The following is a 21,287-nucleotide window of genomic DNA, read 5'->3' on the forward strand; positions in this document are numbered from 1 at the left end:
TCTCTGTCAGCAAATGTTTTGCTCCCATGGCTGGCTCAACCTAGCTCTGAAGTGACATGCAGGTCGGGAGAGCTTAGCTGACAAATCCAATCCCCTTAGGTGTGCATACCCCCATTTACTCCTCCTTCTGTTCCTGGTTACTATACCATCTACCTCCTTTTCACATACCATGGAGACCCACAAGATTTCATCTGCTTTTTCACTCACTCATTTCTTCCCCCTCATCCTCCAAGCCTAAAATAGTTTCCACGTGAACAAGGGACAACATGAAATGTTAGTGAATAATGGGGCCTACAGGACTGTCCTTAACTGTTTTTGTCCCCATTGCTTTTGTCTTACTATATCGATCACTCTTCCTCATTAAAAAAAATGTATGCCATGACAACTTTTTGGTTGTATGGCTCTAGAATGCACTTTCTTTGATTTCTTCTCACCTTTCATTTCTTAATGCCGAATAATAGCTACTGCTCTGTGTCCAGCATAAACACTATTTTCTCTTTGAAATTGTTCACACACCTCTTATTGTAAATTAACCTATTCCTCTCCTTACTTTCCAAATCTCTCTTTTGGCTCTGACACTCTCTACTTAGTATTATTGTTAGTAGTATATGTCTTTCTTATTATACAGGGTCCTCGTTGAGATAACGTATGTTGAATAAACAGAGGAGTAATCTTACAGATGAATACATAAATAAATGCAATGTGGCAATATATTAACAAAAGAAAAAGTAATTAATGTAAAAACACCACTCACTACCCTCCAGGTCATGCTGACTGATGCAGGCTTTCTGAGACTAAATCTTTCCACGGACAGAAATTGGCTGGTAGGCTTAACTGAGAACCTCGTGATTAGCGGCCCAACGCTAAGACCTCCATGCAACCAGGCCTCCTTTACATACAAAGACTACATTTCATCAGTGTTCGGCCATCTGGTATTATTTATGTTTAGTTTATGGAGAGCTAGTATTTACTCATGAAACTCTGCTTTTGACTCCAAATTGGAGTATAATACTCAAGTATCCATTTTCTTTTGTCTTTCTTTTCTTTTTAGTTAAAAAAGAAGTAGAAACCCATCATTATAGAAATTTGGGTACTTTAAAAAATAGGTTCAGGTAACTTGTATTTTAATTGGCAACTTAATAGAATCATAAATTGAGGTAACTTGATGTTTTATAAAAGACCACATTATAAATTTATTATCGCTATTAGCAGTCAAAGCACTTCCCACCTTTTACGGCAAAGCACTTATTAAAATTAACCAATTAATCCTTAGACAGAGGTTAAATAACTTGCTGAAGGTCCTGAAATAGTCCTATTACAGTCAGAGTAGAGCCCCAGAAGTTGTTGATCAAAATGTCAAAAATCATTGCTAAAGTATAGTAATACTGTTCTCTGGCAGGTTAAGGTTGTGGACAGTGCCCTTAAAATGATAAATCCAACTGAAATCTCCACAATAAACGTAGGATCTATTAGCTGAGAGCCAGCTAGGTTCAGTGGGGTTGGTGTTCTGTCTTTTCTCCGAAAATGAAGGAATGGAAGAACGGTTCATGACAGTGCCGAATTAAAGTCCATTAGTAGGAGGTATACCATCAGCTCTTAGTAGTGCTGAGTGAAAACATTGCACAGCTCTAATGGCAAAATAAAATCTTGCAGTATAAAATGCAAAATAATTGTAACAAAAGGAAGGGAGACAGTGCTCAATAATGGCACAAATAAAATTAAATATTCCTTGAATGAGTTGTCTGAAAAACAAATATAACGGCCTTAAATGCTACTCTGTGGCAATATTTTCTAATATAAGTCACAGAAATAACTGAGGATGACAATTTGCATGTAAGCTCAGCTGTTTAGTATGAGGTCAAGGCTATTTGAGGTTATTTGTAATTAAATGATCAAAGCATCAGGGCAAGAGAACCAATGGGAATTGTCTTAGTTATCTACCGCTGCTATAACAGAAGTACCGCATGTGGATATCTTTATCAAATGGAAATGTATTCTCATAGTTTAAGAGCTTTGATGCCTGAATTCATTGTGCCAGTTCTAGAGGAAAGGCTTTCATTTTTTTCTGTGAACTCTGAGTAAAAATCCTTGTTTCTTTTCAATATTTATGCCCCTGACATTCCTGGGTAATGTCCATGTGTCCTGGCATGAATTGTCCCAGGGAAGAACTGTTTACTTATGAAACTGTTTACTTATGAAAATCACTCCCTGCCCTCCCTAACCAAGGGGAAACATACATCTTTTTAAAAGACATGTGTTTTACATATATTTTGGTAAGTAGAAAGCCAAATGGTATAAATTTTCAAATTAAAAGCAGCAAAAAGCTATAAAGTTAACACTGCCAGAAAGGACCACTCAGAGATCAGAAATGGTGCTGTTTTTATTTCAGTATTTCAATTTTATATTGAACAGCATGTTCTCTTTTGATAAATTATATCTTATACTTTGTAATGTTCTCTTAAAATTTTGAGGTTTATGGATTACTGAAAAATAATCTGAGAATACTTAAGTATGCTTGCTAGCATAGCAACAGCTAATTTCTAGGCCATGCGTACAGATCTGGCGTTTGCGACACATCTCGTCTCACAATCCTTTAGAAATATGCTTTGTCCCACAACCCTAACCAGACAAACGGCCTTTTGGACTGTCTTCACAAGGTAGAGAAGTGTGGACTTGCCTTCCCCCCCGCAAAAAAAATTAAAGAAAAGTTAATATATCAAGCACGATGAAAGACAATGAAAAACAGTCCTAAAACTGTTTAGTTCAAAGTTGAAAACTGTATGTTACCTAAGAAATGACTATTATTACTTTTCCAAATACCATTTGCATTAGAATAAACTGAATTGCATCCCTCAAAAAAATTTTTTTAATTGCAAGGTGTTGCATGAATAGGAACCGTGGTTGTGATTTTTGCTGTAATTAAAGTTAAGTAAACTGCACAGATTCACAAATGATTGTCAACAAACAGAAATAGATATTTTAAAATAGCATCGTACATAAATGATACTCAGACAGACACACAGATTAAACAAAAATGTTGACTTGAGGCTTATCTCAAACCCAACAAATTGTTTCTAGTTGTATGCTTCTGCAAACATAATTAAAAATATTCATTCACATGTAAATTTAAGAGTAATTTTTAACACAAGATGTCTACTGACATGTTTTGGGAAAGGTGCCACAGCATGTAAAATATAAATAAAAAAGGTTTTCAATAGGAAGGGTGCCATAAGAATTCAATCTTATGCTCACGACAACAATCGCCATGTTTCCCTATCTGAGACGTCATCATTGTGAATGGGTACTAGCACGTTCCTGAATGCAAAGGATAGATTTAGCTTTTTGGTTGTATAATGGTAGAAACATTTCATGATCATCTTGTTTAATTATAAGAATGATAAGAGAGATAAAACTTAATTATGACATTGTTTCATTTATAATGTTAAAATCCCTAAAACATTGTGTCATAGTTATCATTTAAGATGTAAAATGTAAATACGTAGCTCTTTGTGCCGTGGTGCAAGAATACAAATAAAAAATATAAGGCTTATTATTTATCCAAAACATAAATAGGAGCTATGCACCTGAGCCTCACCAGTGTCTTAGATGTGCTGATGGCCATTTATAATTTCTCATAAGTCCTGCATACGTGGATTCAAACTTCGCCAAGCTCAGTTCTGGACTTAGAATAGGTGTGTTGGTCTAAAAAATAAATTGTTATTACAGTATATCTAAGATTTTTTAAAGAATTTGAGGAATTAAAAAGTTTTACATTCTTATATTATTTATATCTGTTTTCCTTATCTTCAATTAAATACTGCAAAGATAACAAATCTTATCATTCTGACTGAACAAATTTTTAAGAACTACTTTCTCTCGCCGTTTAAGCCAAGCGAGATGAAAAACTGACTCATTTTTTGGTATGTACCTCTAGCAAAGGAAAAGCTATGGCTTGTTAACATATTTAAGTATTTAGACATCTCAGAACATTTCCAGAGAAACGGCCACATATTTTCATCCTCATCACGGGTAGAGCTTCAGGCAGGTGTTACTTTTGTGACTTCTTTGCTGAATGTTAGCTTTGTACCTTGTCAGAAGTAACATAAGTTTGATCCTGCCTGATAATGGTTAAATCACAATAGATATTGAAAATTTTTCTCACAAAAATATGGTGCGATAAACCAATTATCTGAGTCTATTTCTATGTGGAGTTTGAGTAAATTTTTACCAAAGCAAACGGCTTCATCTTTTTCCCACAGAGCAGCTGGTGGTTTCAAACTACCAACCTTACATTACGTAGTTGAACTCTTTCATCACATTACCTTTCACCAATGAAGGTGGCAATCATCCAACTGGACTGCCACTGGCAGACCGAGACGAACAACTGAAATATTAGTCTGTGGGCCAGTAGGAGAAGCATCTGCTTGTGTTTCTAAGTTCTTCTTAGTAGATTATGGTGGCATCGAGCTAAATTCCCCCGGAGTGCTGCTCTGGCAGCTGTGGGACCTTTCAGTATCTGGTGCCTAGATCCTCAGATAATTCACATAGATGAGAGCAGTTTTAGTTTTCATTAATGTGCAAAAAACTAACTCACTGACACCGAGTAGATGCTGACTCAGGTAGAACTCCCTTGTGAGTTTTGAACGCTGTAACTGTTTACAGGAGTAGAAAGCCAGGTCTTTCTCTCATGGAGAGATGGGTGGTTTCGTTCAGCTGATCCTGAGGATCATAGCCTAACACTTACCAACTGCACCACTAGGGCTCCTTCATACAAAGAGAGCACTAAACATATTTAAGACTTTTTTCCCCCTAGATCTTTTTATGAGCAAATGTTTGAATGATCAATTATCATATATATACACACACATATATATATACACTTTATTTTCTAGAATAGGCTTCGTTTGAATTGAATTTATATTATCCTGAATAGTGTGTGTTTGAAGCAAATTGATTAACCTCTCCATGCATCAGCTTCTACACCTATAAACTGAGGTCAGTGATCTCAGTGCATGAGACAGCAACATGCCAGTGCCCGGGTGAGAGAAATCATCGAAACATACGCACCTGCCATCGTTATAATCAGTGTGTCCATAATTCTACTTACATTGGATCTTATTGGCCTTTGGTTCTGTTGAGCACACCGTGTAGGGGTTTCATGTCATTTCTTAACTTTTGAAACAGTCATAAGCCTGGTTTAGTATGACTGCCTCAGTTTAAAGATGACTAGAACATACTTTAGAGAATTTAGTCAAATCGCTCCGATGAAGTCACATGATTGGCCAAGGGAGGAAGTGGACACAGCCTCCGTGTTTCTCATGTTCTAGACAGCGGTTCCACCGTCACCACTGTTGTCACTCCCTTACGAGACTGCACTGATACAAATGTTCTTCAGAAGTTCATAACATAACACTATTGGCTGTTCTGGAAATTTTTACTTTTCATTCTACTTTAGAAACAACCATAAACCCTCATGAAGCAGAGGGGGTGGGGTGGGGGGGTATTATCAGAATTCATAGAACCAACTGCGCAAGGGACACAACTCACGATAATGTAGAAATGCAAATTACATGAAAACTAGAGTATCGGTTATAGAACATTTGACTATAAGCACTTTAGAATTTACCTAGTGTATTTTCTGAAATGAATCCAACCCTAAATTTAATTTATTGCAAATTTTTGTGTGTGTGAGATCCTGAATTAAAAATCTTAAGGCCAATTTATAAAGCTTACCTTAAAACCTAGATCAAAAGTCAATGGAATTGAACAATGAGTATATATATAAAACTGTGTGATCCTGTGTTAGTCTGGGTAGACTAGAGAAACAAATCCATAGAAACTCATGTGTATCAGAGAGATTTTTATATAAAGGCTAATTGCACATTAAGAAAACATCCCAACCGAGTCCAATCCAAGCCCATGAGTCCGATATTAGCCCATATGTCTAATACCAATCAATAAAATCCTCTTTAGACTCAAAAAACACATGCAATGACACCAAATGCAGGATGATCACAGGTGAGTGGCTACAAAGTCTTCTGGATCCAGTGGCATTATAAGCATCTCAGTGCTGGCAGGGGTTCTCCACGTGGCTTCTCGAGGTCTAGGGTTCTAGCTGCATCAGGGTAGGTTCCGGTGGCTTCTCCTCAGGGATGTCTCGCAGGAAGCCAGCCTTATCAGTAGAGAGTCTCCAAGGGAGTGAGTAGTGAGAGTCTCTCCCATCTCCAAGGAGGAAATACCAGAGTTTTCCCAGAATCCTCAGGGAAAAGCCATGCCCACAGAGGCTTCATTGGCTATGACCTGATTGACAGACTAAACTCCACCCCTACACTCTTAATCCTCTCAAGTCCCAAATTGACACCAGATTATGTGACTGCCACAGATCCAGTTTCCTTGAGTGACCATTCTATATTACCTGTTAAAGATTACCTTCCTTCCTCACTATTCTTGCTTGAACATCCTCACCTTTGTTTAGGTGATATGATTTTAGTTTGGTTTTCTTCTCTTTAAACAAATTTCCCATTTCAGTAGCTATAATAAGATGAATAGCTAAGTTGAAAACAGAAGTTTATAACTAACTAGTGTTGGCAATTATTTCAGTCAGTAGAAAGAAATATCTGGGAGAGAATTTAAATGCAGCTAGGGATTTTATAGATAGGTATTTCTCTATGAATATGCATATATATGTAAATATACATACCTCTACATGTACATATTTTATACATTGTATTCTGATGTTATTAAAAGATTAATACATGGAGTATTCACTTTTATTTCTAGTAGCAAGAAAAGGAAAGATGGAAAAAGATAGAGAGACAGAGTACATATGTGAACTTCTTCATAAGTTATTCCATTTATATTGTGACTTTCTACCCAATTATCGTGTGACTACTCTATAGTTATATATGTTCATCATTGTCCTTTAGATTCTATGATTGTGCTTTATGCAACTATGCAGTTCTTTGTGTAATTGCCATACAGAAGTTATAACAGTTTTAGTATTGTGAATATTAAATGTTATATAATTTCATGGTAATATCTACTTTCCTGGCACAGATTAATTACATTTCATTATTGCCTCATTCTTGTTATATGCAGAACATCTCAATTGCTAAGTCATTCAGGTCAGTAAAATGTTCAAAACTTATGAAATGAAAAAGTTTCCTACGAAGGAAGGATTTACGTCACTGGTAGTATGAACTTGAGCTTTTAGTCCCTTAGTGACTCGGATCAAATGTGGTTCTTTTATTTCGTTATTGGCTTAACCTTACAATTAACGAGAAGAGGATGCTGGCTCTCTGCAGGTTGTGGTCTTTCTTGTAGTCCTGGGTTCTTGGTGTAGTTTGCAGCATACAGTATATGCATGTCCTCAGCAAAGAACCCTTCCATTGTATTGTTAAAATCATTTTCTCATTTTATTCTCAAAATGATCAAAGATTTTGTGTACCAGATTTCTCTTCCATGAATTTACACTGTTCCTCCTGAATGCTTACTGGCTATTCAAGTAGCCTCTCCTCCTCTCTTGCTCTTATTTTCAACATTTTCACCACTTCAAAGATCCTTGTATTTTCTTTCTCTCCTGTCTTTTCAATGTCTGTTCCATTTGTTTTTACTTCCTATTAGTGCAAATAAGAATTATACTAAATTTAAACCTTTAAGGAAAAAAAAGTTATGCTTTATATTAAAAAAATAGAAGAAAGTTGTTCTGTTTTGGGTCTTTTTTTTTTTTTTTTTACTGAACACTTTGTGGTTAACCAGGGACCAATATCCCTAATCATTAATTTTCTAATAGAAGGATTATTAGGTTTTTTATTGAGATATCTCTACAGTTTTATAGTTACAGGTATACCTATAGCTTTATAGTTAACATCTCAGTCAATGGTGAACTATAAGAATGGGAACTGGAAGGCTATAACGCTTTTGGAAAGATAAGTTTGTACAACTAACATATATATTCCTATTGTTAAACTTCAGTAAAAAGAGTGATGTATTTTATGTAAGAAAAAGTGCACTGTATTTTAGAAAAACTGCTTTCAAAATAGTTTTAAAGCTATTATTATACTTAAAGTGGTACCTCTATGGGGTAACTTTTTGTTTTCCAAGCTGAAGCATAAGGAAAATATCTCTGTAGTGATTAGTGACCTAACCAGTCATTTAAGATCTCATTAAATCAGCAGCAGGCCTTTCCTACCAATGTGAACAGTTGCGTACCAAAGGAGCATCTCATCTTCTTCTCTTTTTGACACTTTGCTAAATTAATAAACTGGTTTTTCATGTTGAAGTGAAGTACTAATAGGCATTCCTTTTATTAGATGAAGAACATGGTGATGCTTAGAATTTAAATATGTGTGCAGTCGTTTAAATATCTGTAATATATTTTCAAATATATAATATATACAAAGGTGATACAGATGAAAATACAGCATCTATTTGTGCAATTTTGCATGGATATTTGTAACTGACAGTAGATCATACCTGAGAAGAGAAAGAGAAAATGAGATGATATTTCATACAATCTGCCATGTTCTAAATGCTCCACTTCTTAAATGTAACAGCAGCAAGGTCAGGATGTTTTCAGCGAAGGGCATTGGAAAGCACTTCTGCCAGGCGTGGCGACCAACAGCAGCACTGTGCCTCTACACTTTCATGTAGTGCAGAGTGGTGTACACATGAGCTACCAAAAGTGAAATGGCTTTCCATTTGAATCTCTGTAGAAAAATGGTTCCGAAGCTAAGATGATTTTTTTTTGCCTTTTGGAGAAAATGGCATGGCTTAACAGCATGCAATTTAAAATGATTTATTAAAGTGTACATTTTAATATGTGCTTTCACAATTTTATCTTAAGCAAACATTTAGCATTTTTGGATTCCATTTTTATGTCACAAGGTGAATCAACTCCACTTAATAATGTGCATCTTAAATAAAATGGAAAATATACATACACTGAAGGAAGTAAAGGGTGGAAAATTTCCATTAAAGAATAAAAAGTTGACCATGAATACTTAAAAATATGTATATAGTAAAGGTGAAAGCTATTTAGCACAAGTTAGAAAAATAATCCATATTTTCAAATCCTTTTTATTGTTTCTTTTATTCATTTAGATTCAAGGAAATAAACACCTAAATATACAAATTAATAAATTATCACCAAGTATATGCACCAGTGGATAGCAATATCAGGCCAAGAAAACATCACTAGCTTCCCAGGTGTCACCTAATGTTCTATATTTTTCCTTACCTTCTCCGAAAGACCACTTCTTATTGGTTTCTAAAATTACAAATTAGGGTGATTTAAAAACATTTTATAAGCATTGGAAACATGTAACACAGTTGTAACGGAGGGCCCTTGGCTCCAGGACCACCCAAACAAAACCCAAAACAGACTAGCTGACATCAAGTCAGCTCCAACTCAACTTATAGCCACCCCATCGCCCAAGGTAGGACCGCTCTCGTGGGGCTCTGAACTTGTCATCCTTATGAGAGCGGAAAGCCTTCACTTTTCCCCACAGAGTGGCTGGTGGCTGCAGTGTGCTATTGACATAAACATTTAGGCATCTACCTTTTTTCCCCCTCCTTTTTTAGTTTGTGAGGACGTCTCAGAAATGTGGTTCACAATTTTAAGTTGCTGTTTTATATAAAGCTTCCCTTGTTAGTCAAGAAATGTTATTTAATTCAAAACAGATCCATTATAATTTTAGATGGTCTAATCTCTTTCTCACCCAGAAAACATTCTCCAAGTTATCACTTCCTATATCCCTTGCTCGAAAAAGTACTAGTTCCTTAACTAACCCCATGAAGATCATCTGTACCCATGAGCAAGAATGTAGGGATAAGGGGCAAGGAAGCCATTGGAATTTGCATTTACAAATAGGTCTCCTACATGATTTTAATGAATTGTCAACTGTGGTAACCTTTGAATAAAAACATGATATGGAGATCTTGGAAGGACACATCATTATCTGACTTATATATCCGATCAGTGGGCTGAAACAGGAACAAAGAATGGATACCGATGCCAATACTTAGATCCTTTCTGTCATTAAGTAATGCTACGGATTAAATTGTGCCCCCCTCCCCTCCACCACCCACAAATATGGGTCATGAATCCTAGCCTCTATGCTCATGGTCATACTCCCATTGGTGCGTGGATGGTCTTTCTTACACTCATAAAACAGGTTCAGTTTTTAGAGTGCTTGCGTCAATGTCAATCTCTTTTGAGATATACTAGAGAAGAAGAGATGGGAGGAAGCTGTCAAGTGACATGAAGACTGACATTGAATAAAGCTCAAGGAGATATGGACCTTCTGCCAAGAGAGAGAGAGAGAGAGAGATCCTCTCACTAGGGAGAGAGAGATCCTCTCACTAGGGCCAGCACCCTGAATAAGATTCTTTCCTCCAACCACTAAAGCCAATGATGAAGAAATAAGATAATTCTACCACTTTCTTCAGCCAGAAATTTATCAAATATGTACTGATAATTTGTGGAATTGGAATGCCAAAGCTGGAAACAAACAGGAAAGGTCAGTAGTTGGGCACTATGGTGGTAGAAACAGAGCTGGAGATTGCATGATAAAATCTTGCAAGGACAATAATTTTTTCATCGTAAGTGCAATTTCTTTTCAACAACACAAATGGTGACTATATATATGGATTTCACCAGAGATATAGAAAAGAATTAAATGTACCATATATATGAGAAAAGATCATGGAGATGCTCAATATCATCAGTCAAAAGAAGGCCAAGAGAAGACTATGGAACTATTAAGTACTCATATGCAAGCCTAGGGTGAAGTGAAGAAAATAAAAGCAGGTTTCATACAGCCAAAATACTGTATATCCCACTTGAATATAGTGACCATCTGAAGAATGTTGATTCGGTGCACACTAATGAGCAAAGGTGAGACCATGTAGGCATTGACATCAACAAAATCATACATGGAGAAAGCTCAAGCTAAAACTCATTGCCATCAAGTCTATAACTATTTATGGGAGTAGAAAGCCCAGGCATAACCACTACACTACCGGGCTCCACATGCCTATTACATGATTAAAATACTGTAGTTGTAACTGATGAACCTTAGTCTCCAAAATGATATCCTTCCTCTTTAACCCTTTAAAGAGGGCTTGATGAAAGTGCATCATTTAATTTCTTTGCAGCTTCTATGAGCATTAACTGTGTAGCCAAGTTACATTTTTGAGGATTCCAATATATTCTCTACTTATCATCAAGTTGTCTATTGGCCCAGTTTTGAGGAATTTGGTCTTCTTCACATTGAGTTATAATCCACACTGAGGGCCACCGCCTTTGAGCTTCCTTGGAAGGTGCTTCGTTTTCTTCACTTTCAAGGAGCAAGGTGGTGTCATCTGCATCTCGAAGATCGTTAGTAAGACTTCCCCCACTCCTGACGCCAGGTTCTTCTTCTTGCCGTCCAGCTTCTTGGATGATATGCTCAGAATACATATTGAATAAGCATGGTAGGAAGTTTGAACCCCGATTAATATACAAACGTAGACATTCTATATTGTATTTAATTTTCTCATTCATTGTAATTGCTACACAACATGTTCAACTTTACAACTTATGATTTTTACTTTGTTGTTTGCTGTTGTTCGGTGCTGTCGAGTGGTTCTGATGAACATGTACAAAAGGACGAAACAGCCCCGTCCTGTGCCATCCTCACAGATGCTCTTATGCCTGAGCCCGTTGTTACGGCCACTGTGCCTGTCCACCTGAAGGGCCTTTCTCTTTGTCACTGTCCGAATGTCCTTTGTCAGGGATTGATCTCTCCTGACAACATGCCCTCATTTAACATTACTTCCCAATTAGGTCGCTATAAGAAACTAGCATCTGACAAACATAAAGTTTGGATCAATGTAATAAATGATTTTCCTTAGGATTATTGTTAGTGTATACTTCAATATTTAAAATCTGATAAGTTATAAATGTGTACATATACAAACACACATGTCATAGACCTGCCTGCTTTCCAAAAGGTTAAAGCAGAATGCCTCATTTCAAAATTTGAGTGGTTATTATTCAATATTTTAAAATTTTATTGCTAACCTTAGAGGTCTTGAACACTTGGGATAAGTCTTCCCCCTTAGCTAAATGAAATGATGATTAACTCAAGGGGACAAGAGTAATCAATAGCATGATGAGAGAATGCTAATTAAATACAATTACTAATTGCCTTTTGAAATGAATCTACCTATTGATTCACTATTTTAATAGGAGAAATGGTAACATCATTCTGATTGAAGTAAAGGATCTTATAATATAATTTGACTTTCCTCTGTGTATTCTTCCTAGATGTGTGTCACCACTATTGTGTGAATTCTGAATCCTGTACCGTTGAGGATGACGGAGGTGTGGAATGTGTCTGTCCAACCCGCTATGAAGGACCAAAATGTGAAGTTGATAAATGTACAAGATGTCATGGGGGACATTGCATTATAAATAAAGATAGTGAAGATATAGTTTGCAAGTAAGTGCATATCAGGCCTTTTTATTGAAGAATTTGAACTCAAAAGGACATGGTACTAAAGTAATAAAACAGGAAAAGTAATGTAAATTGTCTTTATTCTAAACCACTGTAGGGTAACCTTGGTATTATATTTTTGAGGCTACTGATGATGATCAATTTTCTTTAACTCAACCTATGTAACACCTGTTAGAAACATCAAAACCCATCTTGTAATGGGATTAGAAGACTATTGACCACATAGAATATTCCTAATAATAATAAATAGCAAAATGCAGCATGCTTTTTAAAAAGCCAACTGTGATTTGATGACATTAAGATTTGTCAGGTCTTTCATCGCTCAATCCTTATTAGTACTTTTCTGTTGCCACTACAAATTCAACCTTTGGAGGAGGGACAAAAGGTCTATGATGTAAAACAAGCTTTTGTAAATTTTTTTCTTTAAACTGACATTGAACATTATACTACAGGAAGTACAGGGACTGATGTTTCTGGGAAGCAATAGCAACAAAACTGTACACGGTTGATTTGGTTATATTGCTTTAAACATTAAGTGACAGAAAGGCAGAACATCTCGACAAAAGGATAAGACCATTTCAGTTTCCATCGCGAAACAAATGTATGCCAGAGAGGATAGAAATCAAGCCTCATTCAAGCTTCTTTCAACCACCTTTTAAAGAAGGACTAGACTCTACCGCGTGCCCGGCTTTGGTGTGTAGTGAGCATGCAAGCCAGGAAGGAGAGCCCTGCAGCATTCATGGCCCGCCTCTCATTGAGCGTCCACTGGCAGCGTGCTAGCCAAACAAGACCCAATGCCATGTCCTTACAGACAGCATCAGCATGTTTACCAATTTGTTCTTATTGTAGAATTTACTCTGAATATGATTTATGTTATAATTATGAATGACATTTACTCACACCTTCAAATTTGATCACTTAAAAGTACATTATTTTCAAAGCAAAGTCATTGAAAATGAAAATCGAGTGCCTTCGGTAAGTACATAAAACCAAAATACATTTTTATATCAGTTACCAGAATGATATTTGCCCATAAGCTTAACTGTACTTTGGGATGACATTTAACATGACAGAACTTTATTTTAATTAATGTGCAGATATATTTTCCTTCACGTCCAGCACAATTTATCAGTGACAGGCTAGTTGGCGCTGCCTGATGGCAGCCCCTGTAAGTCAGACAAGAACTGCCTCCTAGAGTTTCCGAAACCTGATTTTTTTTCAGAACTAGATTACGTGATGTCTCTTAAAAATTAACTCCAAGCTTTTGGTATTACTTTAGCACATTAAACATCTGATCCCACATCAAATGAGCATTGGACTACTAACTGCAAGGTATGTAGTTCAAATCCACCTATTTATCCATGGGAGAAAGGTGAGGCTGTCTGCTCCACCATACAGCCTCAAAAACTCTATGTAGGTAGATTCTCTATGAGTTGGACATGACTCAATGGCAGTGAGTTGGGTTTGACAATGAGTAGATAATGAACTTCAAAATAAAACAGCACAAACATGCTTACCTGACCAGGTAAACTAGACAACGTTTAAAAGTGTCATGTTTAAAGCAGAGGTCTCCAGGTCTCCAGGTATTTAAAAATTATATCAATTAAAATTAATGTTCACTTTGATTATAGCTTATATCAGCACTAAGTTAATGTTTACGGTGATGTTGAAATCTGTTTCATAGGTAAAGAACATATGCAGGAAGCATTATTACAGCATAGTTAAAGTGAATCGTTTTTATTTAGTTATAAATGTTTTAGAACACTATATTTGTGATAGCAACTAAGCAGTTATGTTATTAATTACATAGCCTATGAGCTGTCAACTAGAATAGGTATTCTGTCAGGTATACTCAATATAAACTTTAATTTAAGTATTCAGCTCAATTCTGAAGAATACTTTATCATAATATTGAATAACTTAAAATTATCTATGTCAATTGTTATGAGTGTTCTTTGTGTTCAAATTAAAATTAACACATGGAAAGTACTATATCACATGTATTGTAGTATGTATATCAAGGTCTTCTGTGGCATTGTTGGTGAGGCCTTGAGCTGCTAGCCACAGGGATGGCAGTTCAAACCCACCTCCAGCCACTCTGGAGGAAATGAAGCTATTTGCTTCTGTAAAGATTTGTAGTTTTGGAAAATCTGTGCATGACTACTATGGATTAGAAACGATTGGATGACAATGAGTTAATTTTGGTTTGGAGTGTGTATCACATACGCCTCTAAAATTATTATGAAACCTTACATTAAAAATACAAAAATCACTCTGAAGTATTATAATGATTTATATAAGTCGTACTTCACATTGGAATTTACTACAAACTTGTGTCCTTTCTTTCATGGTCAAACAAAATCCTTGAAGGGAAAAGAGGCAACAACTTTCATAACTGCTGGCAGCAGAAGTCTAAAAGCAATGAACAATTGAATGGGAATGTGTGGTTTATCTCTTAAAAGCTGATCTTTGGCAGCTAGCTATCCTTTTTGTGGGAACTCTTTAATACATGATGAGCTTTTCTTTTCTTTTGACTCTTCCTTTGATGGAACAAGAAACAGTATGATTCTGTGCTCTGTTGATTTTCAATGTTGCTTGACAGGGACAGGAAAAAATATATCAGGGTCCATTTAGCTTGCCAGGCACCACCTCCACTCTATGTCTTCTTGACTCAGTGCCATTGTCGCCGGCTGCCTCTAAAGGAGGCCCTGGGCAGTGGAGAAGTTTAAGCACTCAGCAACCAAGAAAAGGCTCACCAGTTTGAACCCAACCAAAGACAACCTCGGGAAAAACCTTACGATCTACTTTCAAAATAGTAGAGTCAGGAAAATTTACAGAACATGTTTCATCTGACACGCACGAGGTCACCATGATTTATAGCCAGCTGCACCGCAGCCAGTAAGAGCAGGGCTGCAAAGGATGCGCCGGGCTCTGTTAAATATGGAAAACCTTCGACCTTGCCTCCTCTTTTCCCATGTCCAGCTCAAAAGAGATTCGAAACCTCATGACAAATATGGGATTACAGGACAAAGGAGTTTTCCAAAACCATGTTGATGAAACCTTTGCAAATAATTTAGTCATCATTCCTATATCTTAGGGGGGAAATGAGGATTTAAAACCCATCTTATAAGATGACTTCAATTTAAAAACCTAGAGCAGTTATAAGCATTTTCGTGCATTTTTAGCAGCTCTACCACCCATATGAAGTTAAATAAGTATGTATAGATTAAATAAATTATAAAATTACCAACCTCTTGTTCCCAGGCAATTCACCTATCATTGGTAATTATTCTATTATGGCTATAATATCATAGACATACATCATGAAAACGATCAATCAATGGTATTGTAGATTGATTTCTCTGTCAAGGTCATGTGCAGATTCCTTGTGCCATAATTGGTTACTTCCTCACACTTATTACCAATGAGGATTATGAATGTGATCCAGAGTCGTTCTGTTTTGTTCTGAGGCTTATGTCATTCTACTCTCCATAAAAGAGTGCTTTCAATAGCTTGTCATGGGGATGCACGATTCTCCTTTTAAAAACCAAAATCACTGCCCTTGAGCCGATGCTGACTCAATGACGCCCGTGGGCATAGACAACCCAGCCTTTCTCCTGCGAAGCTGGTGGTTTCGAACCATGCGGATCGCAGCCCATCATGTAACCACTGCAATCTACAAGCATAATTTAATTTGTTTCATGAACACTGGAAGTCAGATATTCCTCTTTTCCTTTTACTGTTACACTCATTGTTCTGATTGTGAGTCAAGATTGTTTTATTCTTACCCCAGACATATAATATGACTTTAAGTTAATATCTCAGTAGGGTTTTCAAGAAAACTGCCTCAACTATTTTGTAGCCTTACGATTTATTACTCCTCTAACATTATTGCTGCCTAGTTTTTGCAAGAAATGCTATGAGTATTCTTTCCTGTTATAAAATAAGGAGTCAGACACTGATGACAGCACACACTGGGACGGGAGCTCTGGGACAACCGTGACCACAGGATCATTCTACACTCAGTGGCAGATTGGAAAGTCTAAACTGAGTAATGTGTCTTTGGGCTAGATTCTGTATTTTAGAAGGAATGGGTAAAGCATTAACTTTCGGAGTATTTGATCATGTGATTTAGGATTTGCACAGGTCACCAGATCCTAATTATATGATACATAATTATGTACGTTCATGTCTTCCTAAGTATAAGTGAAATATCAGGATGTGTGTTTTTTCCTTACACGTAGTCATATACCTATCTTTATAGTTATTTTAAATAAGCAAATGGACTAAAATTTGTAAGTCAAAAAAATGTTATCTCATGATTCTGCTCTAAAAAGATAAAAATCGCCTCCAGCAAGTCTGTCTTGCTGAAAACTTGCTCATCACCAGTCTCTCCACCCCAACTTTAAGATGAAATTTTTATCTGAGAGGGTTCGTTTCAACTTTCATCAGCAATGATGCTGGTGGCGACGGTGTTTTCCTTTTCTTGGTTCCTACAGCTGCACCAATGGGAAAATCGCTTCGAGCTGTCAGTTGTGTGATGGTTACTGTTACAATGGGGGCACGTGTCAGCTGGACCCGGAGACAAACGTACCTGTGTGTGTGTGAGTACCTAACTGCAGACATTCACGATCGGACGCGGTGTACACGTAGACTATCTATTCTAGTTCTCTCCTTTCACAGGCAGTAATTGATTTTAAATAAATGTTTCATGGACATTTCTGATCAAGTATTGTTTCTTCATTTGCTCATGTACTATAGAATCTCCTCCTTCACTTTGTTAATGATTCCATGAGGATGATCATATTTGATTCTTAGCCTCATGCTCATTTCAGACATTCATAGATCTTGGATGTGGAAATGCAGTATATAATGTTCTAATTTCACTGCCCTTGTTCAAATATGGCAACCCAGAAATAAGCATGCTTTCTTAATTCTTTGATATTTACAAACATTCTTTTAAAAACAACTTGAAGTATATTTTCAAGTGTATAATGATATTTGTACCAGGGTTAGAGTGTTATATCATGTAAGATTACTAAGTCCTTGACTTCTCTGGAGTACATTAACTTGAATCTGGGTTTTTTGAATACTAACAGAAACGATTGACCATTCTCTGCTCTTGAGAAAATGTGGAACTTATTTATTATCTCTATCTTAGTGCCCCAATTGCTTATAATTGGCAATTTGAAATAAATCATTGACCTTTGGTAGCCACTATTTTGAGTGTTCTTTTTTCACTGTTAAACCTGAAGGAAGACAATCCTATATAATCCAAGTCTTCATCCTGTTCCCCACTTACAAGTGTAGCATGTGATGACTGTGTTTAAGAAAGAAATAATATACCTGGTATAATTTTTTTCCTTTTTTCCCCCACCTAACCATTCTTGTATGAAATGAAACATTTGCCAAAAAAAAAAAGAAAGAAAGAAAGAAAAAGTGAGACGCTTTATTTAGTTGTATTTTACTGAAATTCTGCAGATGCTCGGTGGGGTTTAAAAGTCAGCGCTGTGACCAGAAAGCGAACCCTTGTGATCACTACTGTCAGAATGAGGGGATTTGCACTTTAACTGCGTTTAATGAGCCGAGATGCAAGTAGGTTTAACCTTCCGCTTAACGCTGCACTTCATGTGACATCATTTCAGGCCACAGTTCATTGGTTCAAATCATGAACATCCATATGCATTTCACAGTACATACTTAATCTTGGGGCTCATCTATGTCATACACACTTAACCTTTGCTTCGCACTCCGACAAGTGCGTGCGCTCTACGCTGCTAGAGCGTTTAGAAGGAAAACAGAGACATGCAAAAGCTCGCGGAACTGCCTAATGAAAATGTATGTGCTAACAGAGTGGCTCTCAGTTCAAGAAGCACCGAAGTAGGTGTTGTTCAACTTTTTAACATGCGATTTAAAATACTGATTTCTACATAGTGACTGCTGTTCCAATTCTAGTGCTAATGAAAGACACTATTTCATGTCCCTAATGTTTATTGAGCTCTCTCTTTATTAATGAAGTGGAGAAAATAGGTGCAATCTCTTTTCAAAAGAGAAGAGAAACATTTCCTAATAATGCTTAGAATTTGTTCTTGATAGAGTTTGCTGATTTTCTATCCATGAAAATATAAATTCTAATATTCTCTAAGAAACTTCAGGGACCAGCTGTACTGTAACTGTCAATATTTGTCACAATGGAAATTATTTTTGCATTGTGATTTCGGGCATTCGGGATAAATCATATCCGGCCCTCCTTAACGCTCAGTGTCAACCACAGAACCCCCACCTGGAACTGGATTATAGCCCCGCTAGGGGCCAGGTCCCAGTATGAAGCAATGATTTTATAAGACAATTGTCTTAAAATTCAGATGTTTCATCATAGCCGCCCCCCCCCCATCAATTTGGTTTGAAATTCCTATTTTATTATGTAGAAAATGTCATCTTTAGATAATAGTGGAAACATTATGAGAAGTGATTAAAATGGGAAACACAACTCTTACTTTTTCTGGAATGGCTACTAAACTAATTAATACATACAAAGGAATTCAGAAACATCTTTTTAAATATTACGCAATAAATAAATAAATTCAGTTCTTAATCTATGCTCGGGTTCAGTATATTTTGCAATTAAAGGTAAGGAGAAAAAGACAAAGATCACTTTGTCATACCCCCTTGCCCTACCTGTACTCTTATCCTTCCAGGCATCATGCACTAAGCTAACACTTCAAGGGCACCATATCCCAGACATGGGAAGTTAAATGAACTAGTAACCCCACCCCTCCCCTCAAAATTAAGGAGCTGGGGAGCTCTTGTAACACAATGCGTGGCAAACTGGGCTGCTAATTGCAAGGTTAATATTTGAAACCCACCAGACAGTCCTAGTCAGACACTCCTAGTATCACGGTAAGTCAGAGCCCACATGATAGTGCATTTGGGGTATCAGACTAAAGAGTTACAGGGTCTCTAGGAGTTGGAATCAATTCATGAGCAATGGGTTTGGATTGTTGGTTGCTTTTTGATTTGATATGAAGGAAATCATTAATTTGTAGGACTAGATATTTGTAAGCATTTAATTAACCTATAATAAAGTAGATTGATCACAGGGCTACAGTGTGGGTAGTAGGTTCTTATCAGGGTGACACATTAAGAATAGGAGATGAGATGATTTGGAGGACTTTAGGGGAAAAGGGGACATTTCCCTAAAATGTGACATTTTGCTCTGAGTTCAGTTGGTGGCGGGGGGGACCTCTAAAAAGACAGGCACGTAAGCGGAGCTGCCGATGTGAAACATAGGGGCCCCTTTGAGTCGCTGATTGGTCTGGGGGAGGTGTTGAGAAGGTGTCACTTGAAAGGCAAATTGGAACCAAGTTTGTGGCAAAGACAAGGACTTATGCTAAAGCCTGAACATAATGAGTAGCCAGAGGTTTGAGGTAGAGGAGAGATGTGGTTTTGAATAAGGTACTTATGATCAGCCACAGGGAGTCTTATGAAAAGGGTAGACAATACTCTAAGTTAGAAGCAGTGAGGTTTTGTAAATGTCGCCATTTACAGGGAGGGAAGAATAGTGTGGGCAATGAATTCACGGGTATTTCACCTGGCGACATCTGCTCGGATGCCCAGGCTTCATTGATTCTGCCCAGGATCACGGTGCTCAGGAAGATGCATCCAGCATCCCAGACCCGCCTCCATTCTCCACAGGTTAGCCTCCAGAGGATGTTCAGAGGATGTCCCTTAGAATCACAAACAAATTTGAGATGTATCAGTCCTTTATATATATGTGTGCACTTAAAAAATGTTTACTAAGAATAGAGAATAATCATAATGATCATTACTCAATCTGAGAAGCTCAGCCAGGAAAACATTATTAAAGAACCAACAGTAAATGCTATGTGCTTTTGTGTTTCTCTATCTCTTTATCTGCACTTGACTTTGGGGAAATGTCTGCGTTTGGTTTCTACTCACTAACATTTATTTTAATAGTAGAAGTAAAATTTAGTGCACATTTCAAATCATTTAAGCCAGGAAAGGGAACACAAGAGAAATAATTATATTATCTCATCATTCAGTAACTCATTCACAATATATTTAATTTGAGCCAACAATGAGTGAAACTGTGTAAATTTGGAAACAAACTTATTAATAGCAAAAACAAAGTTAGCAAATATTTTCACTCAAGCACTGTATTTTAAACATTTGTTGTCATTATGTGAATTTATTGAGGTTCCAACTTATAAGTGATGCTCTGTACAATAGAATGGGCATTATCAAATTTAACAATCTGAGCAAAATCTAGTGATGAGCACTACTGTTATCCGCAGTTTACAGACAAGACAGTGAGGTCCTATCATGATGACGTTTCTGATGGCTTGGACTAAGAGCATGTGCGCCTGTTTGATTCTGAAGTCCATGTCTGCTCACGGAGTGTTGTCTGTACAGTCTCTTGTTGCTACAGAAACTCAGCTATGGGTTTTATTTTTGAATAAGGTTCACGTTGTGCAGATGCTTTGGTTTTAAACTAATTAAAATGCCATGTGGTAACTTTAATAATAAAAAGATGGCTAGAGTGAGGTGGAAAAAAACTGAATGAAGAGGAATTGATTCCTCCTGGGACAGCGGAAGGCTTTAGAGAAGCAGCGACATGACTGCTGCATTTGGAGGGTCAAAAATGGGTAGTAGAGCTACAGAGAAGTACTATAAACGGATTTGATTGAATAGGTATCGGAGTAAAAGGTGACAGTTGCTGATGATTTGATTTTGTTAATGTTTCGTGTTAGTATGTGTTTGTGTGTG

The 21,287-nt window shown here is 36.9% G+C and overlaps 1 protein-coding gene across 1 annotated transcript in view; it reads left to right on the forward strand.

Moving 5' to 3' along the window:
* LRP1B (LDL receptor related protein 1B) overlaps nucleotides 1-21,287 on the forward strand; it is a 1,686,774-nt gene that overhangs the window by 1,630,549 nt on the left and 34,938 nt on the right. Inside the window, exons 81-84 of the mRNA XM_045298375.1 lie at nucleotides 12,311-12,485; nucleotides 17,000-17,104; nucleotides 17,982-18,091; nucleotides 20,118-20,195. Coding sequence (XP_045154310.1) covers nucleotides 12,311-12,485; nucleotides 17,000-17,104; nucleotides 17,982-18,091; nucleotides 20,118-20,195 — 468 coding nt within the window. The remainder of the gene's footprint in view (nucleotides 1-12,310; nucleotides 12,486-16,999; nucleotides 17,105-17,981; nucleotides 18,092-20,117; nucleotides 20,196-21,287) is intronic.

This window comes from Echinops telfairi, unplaced genomic scaffold, assembly GCF_000313985.2.
Source record: "Echinops telfairi isolate 266 unplaced genomic scaffold, ASM31398v2 ScPeMD7_4;HRSCAF=17, whole genome shotgun sequence".
Lineage (NCBI taxonomy): Eukaryota > Metazoa > Chordata > Mammalia > Afrosoricida > Tenrecidae > Echinops > Echinops telfairi.